Source organism: Cicer arietinum, chromosome 3, assembly GCF_000331145.2.
Source record: "Cicer arietinum cultivar CDC Frontier isolate Library 1 chromosome 3, Cicar.CDCFrontier_v2.0, whole genome shotgun sequence".
NCBI lineage: Eukaryota > Viridiplantae > Streptophyta > Magnoliopsida > Fabales > Fabaceae > Cicer > Cicer arietinum.
The window spans coordinates 57,872,934-57,889,393 of NC_021162.2; the positions used below are offsets into that span (position 1 = coordinate 57,872,934).

Genomic DNA, 16,460 nt, shown 5'->3' on the forward strand with positions numbered 1-16,460 from the left:
TTTTTAGCTTCATTTTTTTGAGTCTTATTCTCCACATTATCCATAAATATGGGCTGGGATATTGGATGAATAAGATACAAATTCACCTTCCCATTAGCCTTGGCAAAATTTACCATTTCCATTGCCCCAATGTCATTTTCCAAAAACTTTTTCTCACCATACGCCTCATACCATATACTCACAACTTCAGGATACCTCATTTGTTTAATAATATCCAAAATCTCAAAGTAACTCCACCTGTCAGCATCACATTTCCAATTAGAAACTTCACCTTGGTACACTTCCATTGTGTCATCCAAAAAACACCCTCCATGGTGAACATCGACGAAAAAGACATCCATTCTGCTTTTTTACATTGAAAACACATAAAAAAACCCATTAATAGAAAACTATAATCAAATGGTAGGTACCACAGATCTGACCCCATAATCTTAGAAAAACAGGAAGGAATATGTATGTGTGGACCACAAACCCTTGACCCAAAATAATCAACACATGTAAGAATAAAATCATTCAAAATCAAACACATGCAACTAATAAATACCATAAGAACCCAACTAAACCCTAAACCTAAACCCTAAAATAAATCAGATCATTAAACATCAGAATCCATAAACACGTTACCTTTTCCTCTCAATGTGCGATTACGATTTCTTGAAGCTTCAGGAAGAAAACGGGATTCAGGAAGATTCAGATCATTAATTTACGATTTCACGGAGATTCACGAAGAAAACGCGAAGACGATAGCATTTCACGGAAGACGCAGAGGAAAACGATGGAGATGAGAAGAGGGAAATTAGTGGAGATGAGATAAGAAAACAGGAAAATAAGAAGACGAAAATGAGAATATGGAAATCAGTGGAGATGAGAATACCAAACAAGAGATTTATAAATATCAAAGAGAAAAAACTGGAAAGAAAACGGATGAGGGAATTTGTTAACGTTGCCCTAACGGAATCTCACTTAAAGGGTAAAATTGAAATTATTTCAAAAGATAAAATACTGAAATGGAAAAAAAAAAGTTAAAGGACCAAAACGTTACCTGGACTTAAGTTAAAGGACCACGAATGTAATTTAGCCTATTTTTTTTTTATTGAATTAAGACTTAGGACAAACAATCTTCTTAAATACTATAATAAATCTCGTAATATACTCCCTTCGATTATAAGAGAATTGTTTTGAAAAGAATTTGGTCTACATATACAAATGGTAATAAAGTCCCAAAGTCTCAAGCTCTTTTTAAAAAATCTCATACTAAATCTCTAGTTCTTTTAAAAAAAATCTCATACTAAGTCCCTAATACTAGACTCCCAATTAAAATAAGCTTTTTTAAGACTCCGACCTATTATTTTATTATTTTTTATGAACTTAAATAAGAGAATTCATAGATCTATTATTTTATTAATTAATATATTTTAAAAAAATTATATTTTTTTTTCTAAAAAAGTATCAAAAATATTTCTCTAAGACAACCTAAAATATGATCCCTACATACAAAATTTATACATACAAAAATATACATTAACCTATTTTTCTCAGAAATATGATCCCTACGTACAAAAATTTCTATACAAATTAAATTATTGAGGTTTTAGAGTAAGTGGCATTATTCCTAGCTAGCCCCAAAACTGAATTTATATTCCCTAGTTTACGATCATCAGTTTAAGATCTGATTGGTGACAAAAAGATAAATAAATATATCGCTGAGCTCTGTTCCTTCTTGTTAAGTATAAATTAATATATTGACCTATCCCCACACATATTTGTAGTAGGACATTACATCTAAAATTCTAAATGTCACGAATTTATCTAGTTTCACGCCAAGCAAAAAATTGATGATGGAGTCATGGACCACTTATAGTTAGTTAGCCTAGCATTCTTTATTTTTTGTTAGTGCTTGAGGCATTATAATTAACTAATTTATAGTATGCATCAAAAATAATTACTAATAATTACTACAGCAGGAAAGAGAAATTATAGTGTGTTATAACTATTTATTTGTTGATCGGAAAACGGGTTCCGAAATATGCTATTCACAAAGTTCCCTGTGTCTTTTCTTTTCAATTGTAAAAGATTCGTAATTTAATTTTTTTTTTTCGAAATTACTAGTTTTTTTTATTATATATTTTTAGTTAAATAAATAGTTTTCATATAAATCTGTTTTTTTTGTTATTTTATAGTTAAATATAACGCTTGTTTTTTTTTATTACGATGTTTATTTCATTTAGATCAATAAATTAACTTTGATTAATATAAATATATTCAATCAACGACTTCAACATCTTCAATGTCGCAGATTTAAAGATATAAATATTTTGATTACTTTAATTTTGTCAAATTTATAAACATTTCGACATGTTATGTTATTAATTTAAATATCATAAATTTATTCACATATTCATCATTTTTTAGTTTAAAAAAAAATTATATTTATGTTATTTTATATATTTTCCTAATTTAAATAAATTAATATTTTTAGTGAAATTAAAAATTACAACGGCAGAAAAGAATAATTAAATTAATGCAGTCCATGTTGTTTGTTGAGTGGAAGAGTACCGTGAAATTAGACGTGACAAATTTATATACACTGATCACTTCGATATAAAAATATAACCAACAATAAAATGTATTTTTGTTTATAATTATTACCGGAGGAGGGAGTATATAACAATAAGAATATATATTGTTGCAAGAAGTAAATAAGATGACAATTAGAGAGATAAGAGTTAGATTATTATGAAGAAGAAAAAAATCAAAATCATTTTGGTCTCGTTATTTTAATTTTAATTGAATTAGAATCTCCTTCCTCCATTTTCAAATCAAAGATTTGAGTCCCTCAATTTAACATTTTCTCTACAATTAAGTTTGAGACTAATTATTTATGACATGTTATTTTCATCGATGTCAATGACATATTTATTGTGTTTTTTAAGCGAAAAAATACATTAATAAAAAGGAGATAAAAAAAACTAAAGAGACTAAAAACCATTTTATAAAAGACTAAAAATCATACTATACTTTTATGTTTAATTTTATTAATTAAATATAAATTTATCCTTTTCAAATCTTCATATTTTTTATCCAAATCAACAATGCTTCAAACAGAAAAAACATCTCAAACTTTTGAAACAAATGACTAAAACTTCGTAATTATAAATGAAGATTAAACGAACCAATAACTAAATAAATAAAATGGAGACTAAAATCTCGTTTTAATGGAAATAGAGAGATAATGCATTAAAGTACAAAAATAAAGGGGCAACAGTATAGTTTTGATATTTTTAGAGTATCTTTCACACATATTTAACAAGTTTTTATTTTATTTTTTATGATTAGAAATCAATACTTTTAAGGTTTATAAATTCTCCCACACCAACCACTTGCATTATACTCCTTCTAGAATAAATTATAAGTAAAAATAATTAAATTATGCATATTAAAAAATTGTTGATCACATTTAATTTTTGTAATCCAAATAAAAAAATTAAGTGTATTGCTTAAATTACTCTCAAGGACTAATAAATATGATATTAGAAATATAAAAAGTTTTATTAAGTAAGAGGTAAATTAGAAATATTATAATTAAATATGAGAGAAGTTATCGATTTTATTTATATTTTATTTCAAGAAATATGAGTTAATTTTTCTTATACTTCATTTAAGAGGAAATATGCTTCTTTGATTTATGAGTATAATTTTGATTGACTTTTTGTTTAAAAGTGTTTCACACACTTATTTAATTATGTGTTAAGAGTCTCGTATTTGATAGATAAAATCTAAAATTGACCTTAAACAAAGTGATATCTATAACTCTATAAATTAAACTCAATTGAAGTTATAAGATTGTATTAAAGTCTATACAAAATATATTGAACCATCTATTATCAAATTGTTGCCATTGAAGTTTTCATACCAATATTAGATGTCTAGTGTGGGATCTCAAGTTGTAGTAGTAGTTGCCGCTTTGGAGAAACATCTCAACACTTATTCTTTAAGTGTATCATGTATGGAAGCATTAGGGGTTTGGTGGTTAATTGGTTGGAAATTAGTTGTGTGATGTCCAATGATTTTGTTTTGTGGTGTCTATTGGGACAACAAGAAGGATTTGTGAGAAATTACAAGTCATATGGATGTCATACTTTTTGGTTTTTATGAAAGTTATAAATTCTTAGGTATTTTTCGATCAAGATTTTGTGATCGTCAATTTGCTTGAATCTATTAAATTGGAGTTTTAGTGGTGACTCAAAGCAAAAGTTAATATTTTTAATTACAAGCTCAATCAATCCTATGTTTTGTTTGGGCGTTTATCCTTGAATTATTTTGAGTGTTTTATTTTTAAATTTTAGTTTTAGGAGAGTGTATGACCGTTTTTGCTTTTAGAACTTGTATTCTATAGATCGTAATTTTGTATGTTTTATTTTCTTGACACATCTTGTGGTTGAAGAATCTTTATTATATATTATATTTGACTTCTTAAAATAATGTCTTTGGAGGTCACACCTTTATGATATATCCATACTATGTCTTTGGAGGTCACACCTCTATTCATCTTCTAATGTGTCGTCTTAACTCTAGTTGAGTTATGCCATATGCAATATTGTCTCTAAAGAATTTAAGAATAATAATAAATTGATTAACATTAACATCAATAATCAAATCAGTTATACACATGTATGACCGATCATAGACAATTGTAATATCAACTATTGATTTGTTTATTTTACCATTATTTTACTTTAAAAGAGTCAAATTCTAAAATTTGATACGAATATTAAGAAAATTTAGTTATTTTATCATTAAGAAATAAAAAAATTTAAAATAAAATTAAAATAGTCTTTTAGCCTTTATGTTTAACTTTGGTCCCCGTGTAAGTTTTTTTTGGGGTTTTTTCCCATTTGATTGTAAGTGACATCTCATGTGCAATGTTAACCTTTATATTTTGGTTCATTTACAATTTTTTTAATGATAATTCCATTTAAAATACATCATGTGGCCGTTAATGATTTGTGCAAAATGATGCTGACATGATAAATTAAAAAAAAAATGTTTATTTATAGATCGGTCATTTAAGTTTTGGCTAAAATATATATTCTCTAAATTGAATTAATTTTCTCTTAGGTTCGTTTTTTATTTTCTTCCTCTCTATCATATTTCTCTTCCACCTCATCTTTAAAAAATCTAAAACATAAAATTTGTAATTCAAATAGAAAAATTTGAAATGTCACCACATGAATTAAAGGAAAAACAAAAATTAAAAATTCGTCATTTCAACAAAGATTAAAAAATATATTTTTATAAAATAAAAATAAAAATCATTATAAATTCACTAAAAATATCTAATCATCGATGTTTTAATGGAGTCTTTTATTCACACTTTTTAATATTCTTCAAGATATTTTATTTATATGTCAAAACGAACAAATAGTTGATTTTGTTGTTGTTCCTTCTTCCAAGAAACATAAATCGATGGGGAAAAGGCCTCCACTAAGGGAAGAAGAAAACCCTAAGTAAGAGTGGCTTGAAAGGGGGAGAGTTAGAGAGAATGCAGAACCTCTCTATAACAAAAAACATCATGACTTTTCAGAGTGTTCACGACAATATAGGCCTTACTACACACAAATCTCTACATTATTTTATGATAGTTCATATCATAGATTGGATTATCTCCATTTATTTTTCTTAATAATTAAAACAGTTTTTATTTTGTTCAAAAGTAAATTGGATCATGCGTTTTTTTTTTGTTCTTAGGATCAGTTTTTATTGTACAACAAAATGGATCTTCACATTAAGTCATCGTACAATGGAATTGAAGAGTACATAAATGTCTCGTGAATCATAGAAGAATTGACAATGAGATCAACAACCAGCATATGCCTAATTGTATCCCATACCAAGAAATTTTTTAATTATTGAGCTTTTAAGAGTTAGTGACATTATTTCTAGGTAGCCCCCAAACTGAATTTATATTACCTAGTTTACTATCATCAGTTTAGCTATGTTCCTTCTTGTGAAGTGTAAATTAATATGCTGACCTATCCAATACATATTTGTAGTAGGACATTACATCTAACGTTCTAAATGTCACAAATTTATCTAGTTTCACGCCAATCAAAAAATTGATGATGGAGTCATGGACCACTTATAGTTAGTTAGCCTAGCATTCTTTATTTTTTGTTAGTGCTTGAGGCATTATAATTAATTAATTTATATTATGCATCAAAAACATTTACTAATAATATTAATTACTATAAGATGTCTAGTTAATGTTTTTGAAGATACGTTTGGATCTAAAAAATTAGCCCATAAAATTACAAAATTTTAATATCAATATTTAATTTAAAATTTTAATATTTAATGGTGAGGTGATGCATGGTAGGTTTCAGCCGTGATCACATACTCACAGTGGTGGGGTGTGAAGAGGGGATGAGAGTTGAAAGAAATTAGATTTAGTATCGAGAAACAATTTATGGATATTTATTATAGGTATAAGACTTGCAAAAGAAAACCATATTCACATTCAAGATGTTTAAGTATATAAAACTTTGTATGACATAAAAATGTAATTAGATTTTCATTTCATTTTTATTCCATTTACCAAATTAATTATAACCTTAACAAAAAATTGTTTTGAATGAAGAAGTAGGGGTGAAATATAGAACTCTTGAAGGATAACATACTTGAACCATGATATTTATAAATGATATATATGAATCTAAAAATTGTTGATACCAACTAAGCATAGGTTATGCTTATATTTTAGAATTTAATTACATGTTTCTTCTAAGGTTAGAGTGATGAGTGTACAAAATTAAGGATATCAATCAAGTTTTCAAAGTTTAGGTTATACTATAAAAAAAATGTGAAATTCCTAATTAGAGGGTTTATGTCAATGTTCCGATTACACAAGTTTCTATTATAACTATTTGTTGATAAGAAAACAGGTTCCCAAATATACTAATCACGATCTTTTTTTAACTAGTCGTCGCAACATATTTATCTTGGTATCTTTTCTTTTCAATCATAAAAGAAGAGTAATTTAAGATTAATTGTTAATTCGAAATCACTTATTTTTTCTCTATATTTTTAATTAAATAATTTATTTTCATATAAACCTTTTTGTTATGTGTTTTTAAGTTATTTTCAAACAAGATTAATTGTTAATGCAGTTCATGTTATTTAGAATGAATTATAAGTAAAAATAGTCAAATTATGCATATTAAAAAATTATTGATCACATTTAAATTTTGCAATCCAAATAAATAAATAAAATTAAATGTATTATCTAAATTACCTTCAAGGAGTAACAAATATGATATTAGAAATATAAAAAGTTTTATTAAGTAAGATGTAATTTAGAAATACTATAATTAAATATGAGAGAAGTTATTGATTTTGCCTATATTTTATTTAAAGAAATATGAACTTATTTTCCTTATACTTCATTCATCACAAAATATGTTTTTTTGGTTTATGAATATAATTTTGATTGACCGTTTGTTGAAAATGTTTTACACACTTATTTAGTTGAGTGTTAAGAGTCTTATATTTGCTAGATACGGTCTAAAAATGACTTTAAATAAGATGACATCTTTAACTCTATAAACTGATTTTGTATACTCAACTGAAATTGTAATAAGATACTAAAGTCTATATAAAATTTGTTGAGCCATCTATTATGAAATAATTGTCATTAAACCATTTAGGCCAACATTAGATGTCAAGTGTGGGATCTCAACTTGTAGTAGTGGTTGTGGCTTTGAAGAAACATCTCAACACTTATTCTTTGAGTGTCCGATGTTTTGAAGCATTAGGGGTTTGATGATGAATTGGTTGGGAATTAGGTGTGATGCCCAATAATTTGGTTGGTCATGTTCATGCATTTTGTGGTATATTTGGGGCAACAAGAAGGATTCGAGAGCAATTATAGATAGTATGGATGTCTTGCGTTTGATTTTTATGAAAAACTGTATATTGTTAATTCTTTTTTTCATTAGGATTTTGTGATTGTCATTGTGTATGAATATATTGAATTTCAGTCTTGGTGGTGGCTAAAGCAAAAGTCAAATGTTATAATTACGAGTTTAATGAATGGTCGATCAATCCCATGCTTTGTTCGGAAATTTATCCTTGATCTATTTTGGGTGTTTTATTTTTAAATTTTAGTTTGAGGGAAGTGTGTGTCCCTTTTTACTTTTAGAACTCGTCTTCTATACATTATAATTTTGCATGTTTTATTTTCTTGACACATTATGTGTTTGAAGAATCTTTACTATATATTATATTTGACTTCTTTTAAAAAATAAATAATATTAGGTGTCTAAGAAATTATACATTAAGTAACATAAAATTTTAAAAAATATTTACCAGTGATGAATAATACTCATCTTAGGAACAATTTTTCTTATGGTGAAAATCTTAAAAGCCGATTTTGTTAGCTAGAATAATGTCCCAACCTAAATTATAAGGATATATATCATTGGAATATTTTTATTGCGTTATGGAGAACTTAGACCCTCCCAGGCCAGAACCAAACCATACTAAACAGAACCCGGTTCGAACCATGTCTGAAAAACATTTATTATTTACATTAAAATTTGATTATTATCACTACAACCAAAAACATTGATAACACAGGTCTTTTCAAGTGTGTGGCATCTCTAACCTTGTTGTCTTCAATGGCTTCCCTTATTAACATGCTTTCAGTTTCACCAAAAATATTATCACCCACAACAACAACAAGAACCCCTTCACTTCAAACAAGACCCTTTTTGACACCTTTTTCTGCATCATTTACTAGTAAGTTGACTTCAAAAAAAAGAAGCTCTTTTTAGTTACTCATAGAGTGAACTTTTGTGTACTCAGAATACCCTTTTGAGATTCCTTTTTAATTTCCATATCCAATGTGCTAACCAATCATGCATCTGCATAGTTTCTTAGCAACCAACGTAGTTAAAGTTAAGGTTTTTATGTTTTTTTGCTATGTCACTTTCTATGTTTTTTCTGAAAATAAAATTATTGGTGTTTGTGTGGACATTGCAGAGAGAAGATTTACCATTAGAGCAGCTGAAACTGATGCAAATGAAGGTTTTTTTTCATGGGGTTTTATTTTATGGTTTCATATTGTTTTCATTTTTCACTTAAATTTCTTTTTTTGGTGTTTAAGCAGTTAAATCTGAGGCACCAGATAAGGCACCAGCTAAAAATGGATCAAGCTTCAATCAGCTTCTTGGTATTAAAGGAGCTTCTCTAGAAACTGTTAGTCAATCTCAACCTTATTCCATTTTCTTTCCATTCTCTGATTTGGATTTAAAAATTTGTTTTCCATTTTCATTGTGGATACATATTGGATATAGTTGAATTTGAGCAATCAAGTATCACAAGGTCAAGACATAAAAACAAAATCACCTAATTTGTTAACTTAGAAACATAATCAAACTAAACAACGAAACAAAAGTAGTATTGATCATTTCTAACTAGTGGCTCAACTCTTTAAATACACCCGTTGACAAGGCCTCGGCTCGATTAACACATATTGTACTTGAGAGCCGGTGAAGACATTATTAAATTCGATATGGCTTTAGTTGATCTTCTCCGTAATGAAATGCTATCAATCTCAAGATGCATTATCCTATCACGATAAATAGGATTCTCAATTTTTCTAATTGTTGCCATGTTATCCTTGAACACATTAATTGAATAGATCTAATTATATCAGTGTCTATAATAAATTTCTTTTGTATAATACTAATAGATAGAGACTCATTGGTAATTGCAATTTGCAAGTCATGACTGACGTTTAATTCCTCAAGGAGCCTTAACATTGATATTCCTATGTGCTAGAGCACAAATTTTGCCTCTACACCACAGTTTGCTTTTTGCATACTCTACTATGATGAATAGGATTCTTAACTATCCCAATTGTTCCCATGTTATCTTAGAAGATCTTCATTGGCAATTCAACATTGAAGTTTAATTCCTTGAGGAGCCTCAATATCTTCACATATTCCAAATGCTGGAGCACATAAACCTGCCTTTGCACTACTCTTGCAAACCATGGTTATGTTTTGCTGAACTAGCCTAATCTGCAACCGAGTACACCTTTGATCCTTTATAATTTCCCTTTCTGAAAAAGTGATCCTTCTGGAAGGTTATCTGTAGATGCCTCAAGATTTTGTACCCTGCCTCCAAGTGCCCCTCATTTGATTTGGTTGTGAATTGAGTCACAATGCGGACTGGAAAATTGATATTTAGAGTTCAGACAGTTGGATTCATCAACCTCCCCACAAGCCTCTGATTTCACCCCGCGCCAAAGGGAAATTTTTAGTTTGAAACCAAGTATTGCAGGTTTACACCCCTAAAAGTATCACTTTGGTTTTAAGTAACTACTGGATGTTCTTTTTTTTTTAAAAAAAAGTCACAACGGCAAGTTTATTGCTTTATTGCATAGTAAAGTAATATAATGACAAGATTTCAGCTTTTGACAAATATCTGTATTTGATAATCCATTATTTAATGTATTGTGCAGAATAAATGGAAGATTCGTCTTCAACTTACAAAGCCTGTAACTTGGCCTCCATTAGTGTGGGGTGTAGTTTGCGGCGCTGCTGCTTCTGGTACTAAATTTTTGCATAACATTAAAATGTGGCATGCATGGTCATAAAAGTTTAATCTTGTGATTTGCTACACCAATTGTTTAAGAACATGCACTTCAAAGCTTTCTGTTCAATGCTTCATCTTCATGGTGGTATAGATTCATATATGAATGTGATTTGTTACAACTTCTGAATGTTCTGAATAAGCTATGCTCTTTGAATAGGAAATTTCCATTGGAACTTTGAGGATGTTGCTAAATCTATTTTGTGCATGATGATGTCTGGCCCGTTCTTGACAGGATATACACAGGTAATATTATATTTTTCTGATATAAAGTTCTACCAGCTTAGCCGACCCTACTTAGTGGGATAAGATTTGGTTGTTGTTGTATAAAGTCTTACCAGCCGCCATTAGATGCAACCACAAAAACTGATGTGACATGAAATGTTGGTTTCTAAATTTTTCAGACTCTAAATGATTGGTATGACCGAGAAATTGATGCAATAAACGAACCTTATAGACCAATTCCTTCTGGAGCAATATCCGAGAATGAGGTATATCTTGTAAATCTGAGACTTATATATGTCTTTTCCTTTTGTTACTTGTTAGTTTGTTCATCTTTTTACTCAAAATCTGCAGGTAATCACTCAAATATGGGTGCTGCTACTAGGAGGTCTTACCACGGCTGGTATATTAGATATATTGGTGGGTACTGCACTAAAAAATTACAGAGTCCATCTCTTCTGAATGAAAATTATCAGAAGCTTGGTTGCTAAAATCTTCTCCTTTACAGGCAGGGCATGATTTCCCTATAATTTTTTACCTTGCATTGGGTGGATCCCTGCTGTCATATATATATTCTGCACCTCCCTTAAAGGTAGTTCTTTAAGAGAATTTCTTCATTTTTTCTTTATATTTTCTGTTCCTTTTGCCTTTTATGGTCATTTGATTCAATTCTACATTTCTTATAGTTAAAACAAAATGGATGGATTGGAAACTTTGCCCTTGGAGCAAGTTACATTAGTTTGCCATGGTGTGGTACCTTCTACTTTGATAACTAGTTGTTTTATATTTAAGAGTTCAATGGGGATGCCCTGTTGGTGTAAATTAGTTTTACACCGACATCAATGAAAATTCATCATATTGCCATAAAAGCACTCTTTGCAACCGCATTTTAAAAATAAACTGCAAAATATTGATTTCTCATTGGACATCGGCGTAAAACTAGTTTATGCCAACAGACTAAAAGTGCATCTCACATTTATTCAATGCTTGAACTGTTATCGTTGTTATGAACATTTAGTTTTTGTTAATTCATTGATTTCATTTTCAATTAGGTGGGCTGGTCAGGCTTTGTTTGGGACTCTTACACCAGACATTATTGTACTCACACTCCTATACAGCATAGCTGGAGTATGTACTATATTCTTCATCACATTTTGTTGGATATTATAATATTTCAAACATTACCTTATACTGGTCATTAATATTTGCAGTTGGGAATTGCCATTGTAAATGACTTCAAAAGTGTTGAAGGGGATAGAGCTCTAGGACTTCAGGTTTACTATATTGCTATTCTTTACTTTTCAGTAACTCTAAGCTGAACATTTTTCATTCATTGAAGTAGCTGCTGCTAACTTTTCTATTGACAATCTTGTTTGATTAGTCTCTTCCTGTTGCTTTTGGTGCTGAAACTGCAAAATGGATATGTGTTGGCGCTATTGACATTACACAATTATCTGTTGCTGGTACATTTTGATCCCTCAAAGATATCCAAATAATTACTCTCTATTCTATTATGCTTTGAATGTTTTGCATGGTGCTATAATCATAAAGTTGGAAACTAGTTAACATATATTAGCTAAGGGAAAACCAAGCTACTTAATGAATCAATGCTTTTAAAATATGAATGTTATTGTCGCATGTTCAATATCAATCTTCATATCTTTTTAAAAGCTTATAACTAACAGCTACTACTGAAATTTCATTTCTAATTCGTAATCTTTGATCATTTTGGTGATTTTATTTATGGTTGCAGGATATCTACTTGGGGCTGGTAAACCATATTATGCATTGGCTCTACTTGCCTTAATAGCTCCACAAGTCATATTTCAGGTACAATGCACAATTTCATAGCTAAAGACATGCTTAGTGTTCCTTTTCTTTTTCCTATCTTAATTGATTGTGACATCTCATTGGTTCTTATCATCTTATGCCTTGCAGTTCAAGTATTTCCTGAAGGACCCTGTGAAATATGATGTTAAATATCAGGTATATTTTAACCTCTAAAACTTCTTCATCTAATTATATATCGGCATGGCAATGTTACATGACATCTTTAATTATGGCAGGCTAGTGCACAACCATTTTTGGTTCTTGGTCTGTTGGTTACTGCTCTAGCAACTAGCCACTGACAAAAAGATGTTAAGGGAGTCACCATTTAGAAGGAACTTCACAAATTTGAGGCTTTTGTTAGTTGCCTTCATTGAAGATGTGTGCCATAGTTTTTTAATTTGTCACCCTGCATACAGGGCTATCATCAAAGTTTGTACTTACTATTTTTCTGTTTTTCCCTCTAGCTTTTGTTTTGTTCTGTCTTCTCTTATCCACTTAAGTTTTTGATAATTTATAAGTTAAGGTTGAGAAGATTTAGGAAACTTTAAAAAGTGACTAATTGTACAAAATGTATTGTAGACATATACATTTACAATTCCCTTTCATGATTTAATAAATATAACCTTGATTGCCTTTCATGGTTTATTGATATACTTGCCAAGTCAATTAGGAATTTAAATGTTGATATTATTCCCTCTGCCTCATCCATTCCACCATTATTACTGCATTCATTATATGTAATAACAGCATTCATTCTTCAATACAATATAGACACAACATAGTTTGTATTCAAATTCTCATAGGCTTAATATCAAGCTTCATAACGGCACTCAAAACTTATAAAAAAAAAAACTCAATATTTAAAGAAGATAAGAAAACATCAATTATATAAGCCCAAGGAGAAGTCATTGGCAGTTTTAACACTTCATACAACATAATAAACATCCATTTTCTTGGTACTAACAAACAACATCAAAACAAAACACATTTTCAAGGACATGTATGTTACACAGTACTCCTACACAGTTTCAACCGAACAAGTGGAAAAACAAACCAAAACACCATAACTAAGGACATGTATGTTATGTTTTTTAGTCATTCCTAAACTTGGATTCATCAATGTCTATGCCTTGCTCAGCAGCACGTTGTTCACCAGACTTATCCATAGTGCTAAGCCCTCCTTTGCGCCCCATCTCTTGATACCCCTCTCTCCCCATCTGTTCCTTCCTTGTCTGCCCTCCTTTAGCTCCCATCTCTTGATACCCTTCTGACCCTAACTGCTGCTTCCTTGTCTGCCCTCCACGGCTCCTTCCTACACTTCCATTCACATCATAATAACAAGTCAATATATTCATCAAATGGTTAATATAGGATATAAAGTGTCACCATACAAATATTTCTAAGGTGCACCACCGCATATATATATATATATATAATTTAAAACTATTAAAAACTTCAACCACAACACACATTTTCTCATAAAAAATATAAATATTCACTGTCTTCCTCTTTCTTACTATAGAGAATGTAACTTGATTGATGATATTCTGTAAAGACAGAAAAAGATAGTAAACTTCTACTTTCCTATAGTGTTGTGGATCCTCTATAAAATTTTATATGATATTTAAAAAATAATATAAGTAGTTAACTTAATATCGCAGAACAGTGTAATAATGAAATATTTTATACAGTTATTAAAAACTGTAAATGAATGTGATGCCTTCAGCAAGGTGTTGTTGAGCTTCAAGACTCTTTCCACCAGTACCACCAGGAACAACAGTTTCACCCTGCCTTGCTCTCTCTTCAAGTTCTTCACGGTTTTGTTGTTTTTTAGATGCCATGCTTTCTTGTTCTACTACAATGATATTGATAGCTACCACTACTCTTAACAGTGTCAGTGAAGAAAAGGCCTTGACGATTCTTGACAACACTGAGAGAAAATGAAAGGTTTCATGGTTTTATTTATAGCTGCAAAATTTGCATTAAAACTAGTAAACTAATGCATGGCAATAAATAAATAAATTTACAAACTAGTATATGAATCATGATGGACACGTGCAAGAAGCGTGGCTAATGGTGAAAGATGACACGAACGCACGTGCCACTGTTAAAATGGCATGTCATGATGACACATATTTAGTGTTGGCAGCAGCGCGGTGAACTCTAGCAAGTACCAATCGGTTGCGGTCATAGATGCATATCATTTGCATGTTATTTATATTCAAATTAATAGTGAAATATTATTAATATATATATATATATATATATATATATGCTTAATTATGTGAATTATTAGACAGCTTAATTTCGTCAAAAATTAAAAAAAGACAGCATAGTTAATTTTTTTTTTTTAATGAAAGGACATGCAGAACAAATCACATCAAATTTTAAGATCGTCTAACTAAAAGTTTCACTACATAAAGAGTAACACTAGAAAATAAACAAACGTCAAACAATCATCATAATAAAAAAGAACCGAGCACCTTTGCACAATTGATTATTATAAACCACATAAGAGTTTTATTTATCTATTTATGAATTTTCTTCTTCTTTAAATTAGTAAACTCCTATTTAAGGAGAGTCGGATGATCATGGTTACTCAAAAGTCTTCAATAATTTTAAAAAAATATTAAACTATAAGAAAAAATTATAAAAATAACTACACTATAATTATAAAATAAAATAAATCTTCTAACTTAAATTCTAATTGTGAGTTTCATTTACAGATATAAAAATTAAATCAAATGATTTGATGAGTTTATAAAATTTAACCGAAGTTAGTTAAATTAGTTTGATATTTTTGAGTGTCCAAGTCGAAATTAAATCAAACCAAATAAATCCAACCTCTATTAATTTGAATATAATTTCATGTAATTTAGAATAGATTGTCCAATATTCAAATCAAATCATTATTTTTTTATCCACACTGTATCAATATTGTTATCTTAAAAAATATGTTGTGTTTAAATATATTTTTAACAAATATATTATTTTTATCACTGTACTTAATAAATTTATTTTAATAGTATATTTTTAACAAATATATTATTTTTATCATTGTACTTAATAAATTTGTTTTAATAGTATACATTTTTAGTATTTGAAAAAAAAAATCAAAAACTAATTTTTTAATTATTAAATGTGTAAGTCCAAATTTGTTTAACTACCTCTCTCTGAGAATCATTAGGGGGTGGCTGATCAATCAACAAAGTGTTGGAGAATGGATGAAACTTATATGTACTTCTTGATTTGGTTTCATTTTGTAAAAAATATCGTAAAAGCTCAATCAAACTATATTTTATGTTTAGATTTTTTTCCCCAAAAAAATGAGCTGAAATAATTCATTCCTAACTCCATCTCTCCTAACCTTGTGCAAACTCTCTCCGGTTCCCTTCATTCTATGGAAGTAGATATTGAAGAACGTAACAATAGTCAAGTATTACACTAGTATAATTCAATCTTCTCTATCTGTTTTATCTAAATTTTAATTTCGAAGTTTATATTCTACTTTTTTAATTTAAACATGGGAAAAAATTGTGTTGCTAAAAGGAAATTTGTAGAAAAAAATGACCAACTAAAATTGATAGTTAATTTTGAAACATTCTACATATGATGAATTTTTTAAAATTCAAATGATCAATCTCTTGACACACCTTAAAAATGTGTTTCCACACTTTCACATTAGAAGAAGAGATAAAACATAAAACACATGAGGAACTATGGGAAGTTTGTGTCATACAATAATATTTCAA

At 29.1% G+C, this 16,460-nt stretch overlaps 2 protein-coding genes across 3 annotated transcripts; one reads left to right on the top strand and one right to left on the bottom strand.

The window, feature by feature from the left end:
* The first annotated feature begins 8,597 nt into the window (after positions 1-8,597).
* Positions 8,598-13,353, top strand: LOC101495080 (chlorophyll synthase, chloroplastic). 2 transcript variants are annotated; one of them, XM_027332240.2, is made up of 15 exons: positions 8,598-8,796; positions 9,040-9,084; positions 9,164-9,255; positions 10,526-10,613; positions 10,817-10,902; positions 11,061-11,147; positions 11,233-11,298; positions 11,387-11,470; positions 11,565-11,626; positions 11,931-12,006; positions 12,090-12,152; positions 12,260-12,341; positions 12,632-12,708; positions 12,817-12,864; positions 12,945-13,353. In XM_027332240.2, exons 1-15 carry the CDS (start codon positions 8,676-8,678, stop codon positions 13,005-13,007), a joined length of 1,140 nt encoding a protein of 379 aa, XP_027188041.1. In that variant the 5' UTR covers positions 8,598-8,675; the 3' UTR covers positions 13,008-13,353. The 2 variants fall into 2 exon arrangements, with proteins under 2 accessions (XP_027188041.1, XP_004492466.1); XM_004492409.4 differs by having other exon boundaries at positions 9,167-9,255.
* Positions 13,354-13,578: 225 nt separating this feature from the next.
* Positions 13,579-14,681, bottom strand: LOC101495630 (protein SLE1). The gene is made up of 2 exons (XM_004492410.4): positions 14,429-14,681; positions 13,579-14,020 (listed from the first exon to the last, which is right to left on the bottom strand). Exons 1-2 carry the CDS (start codon positions 14,547-14,549, stop codon positions 13,800-13,802), a joined length of 342 nt encoding a protein of 113 aa, XP_004492467.1. The 5' UTR covers positions 14,550-14,681; the 3' UTR covers positions 13,579-13,799.
* Between the last annotated feature and the right edge of the window lie 1,779 nt (positions 14,682-16,460).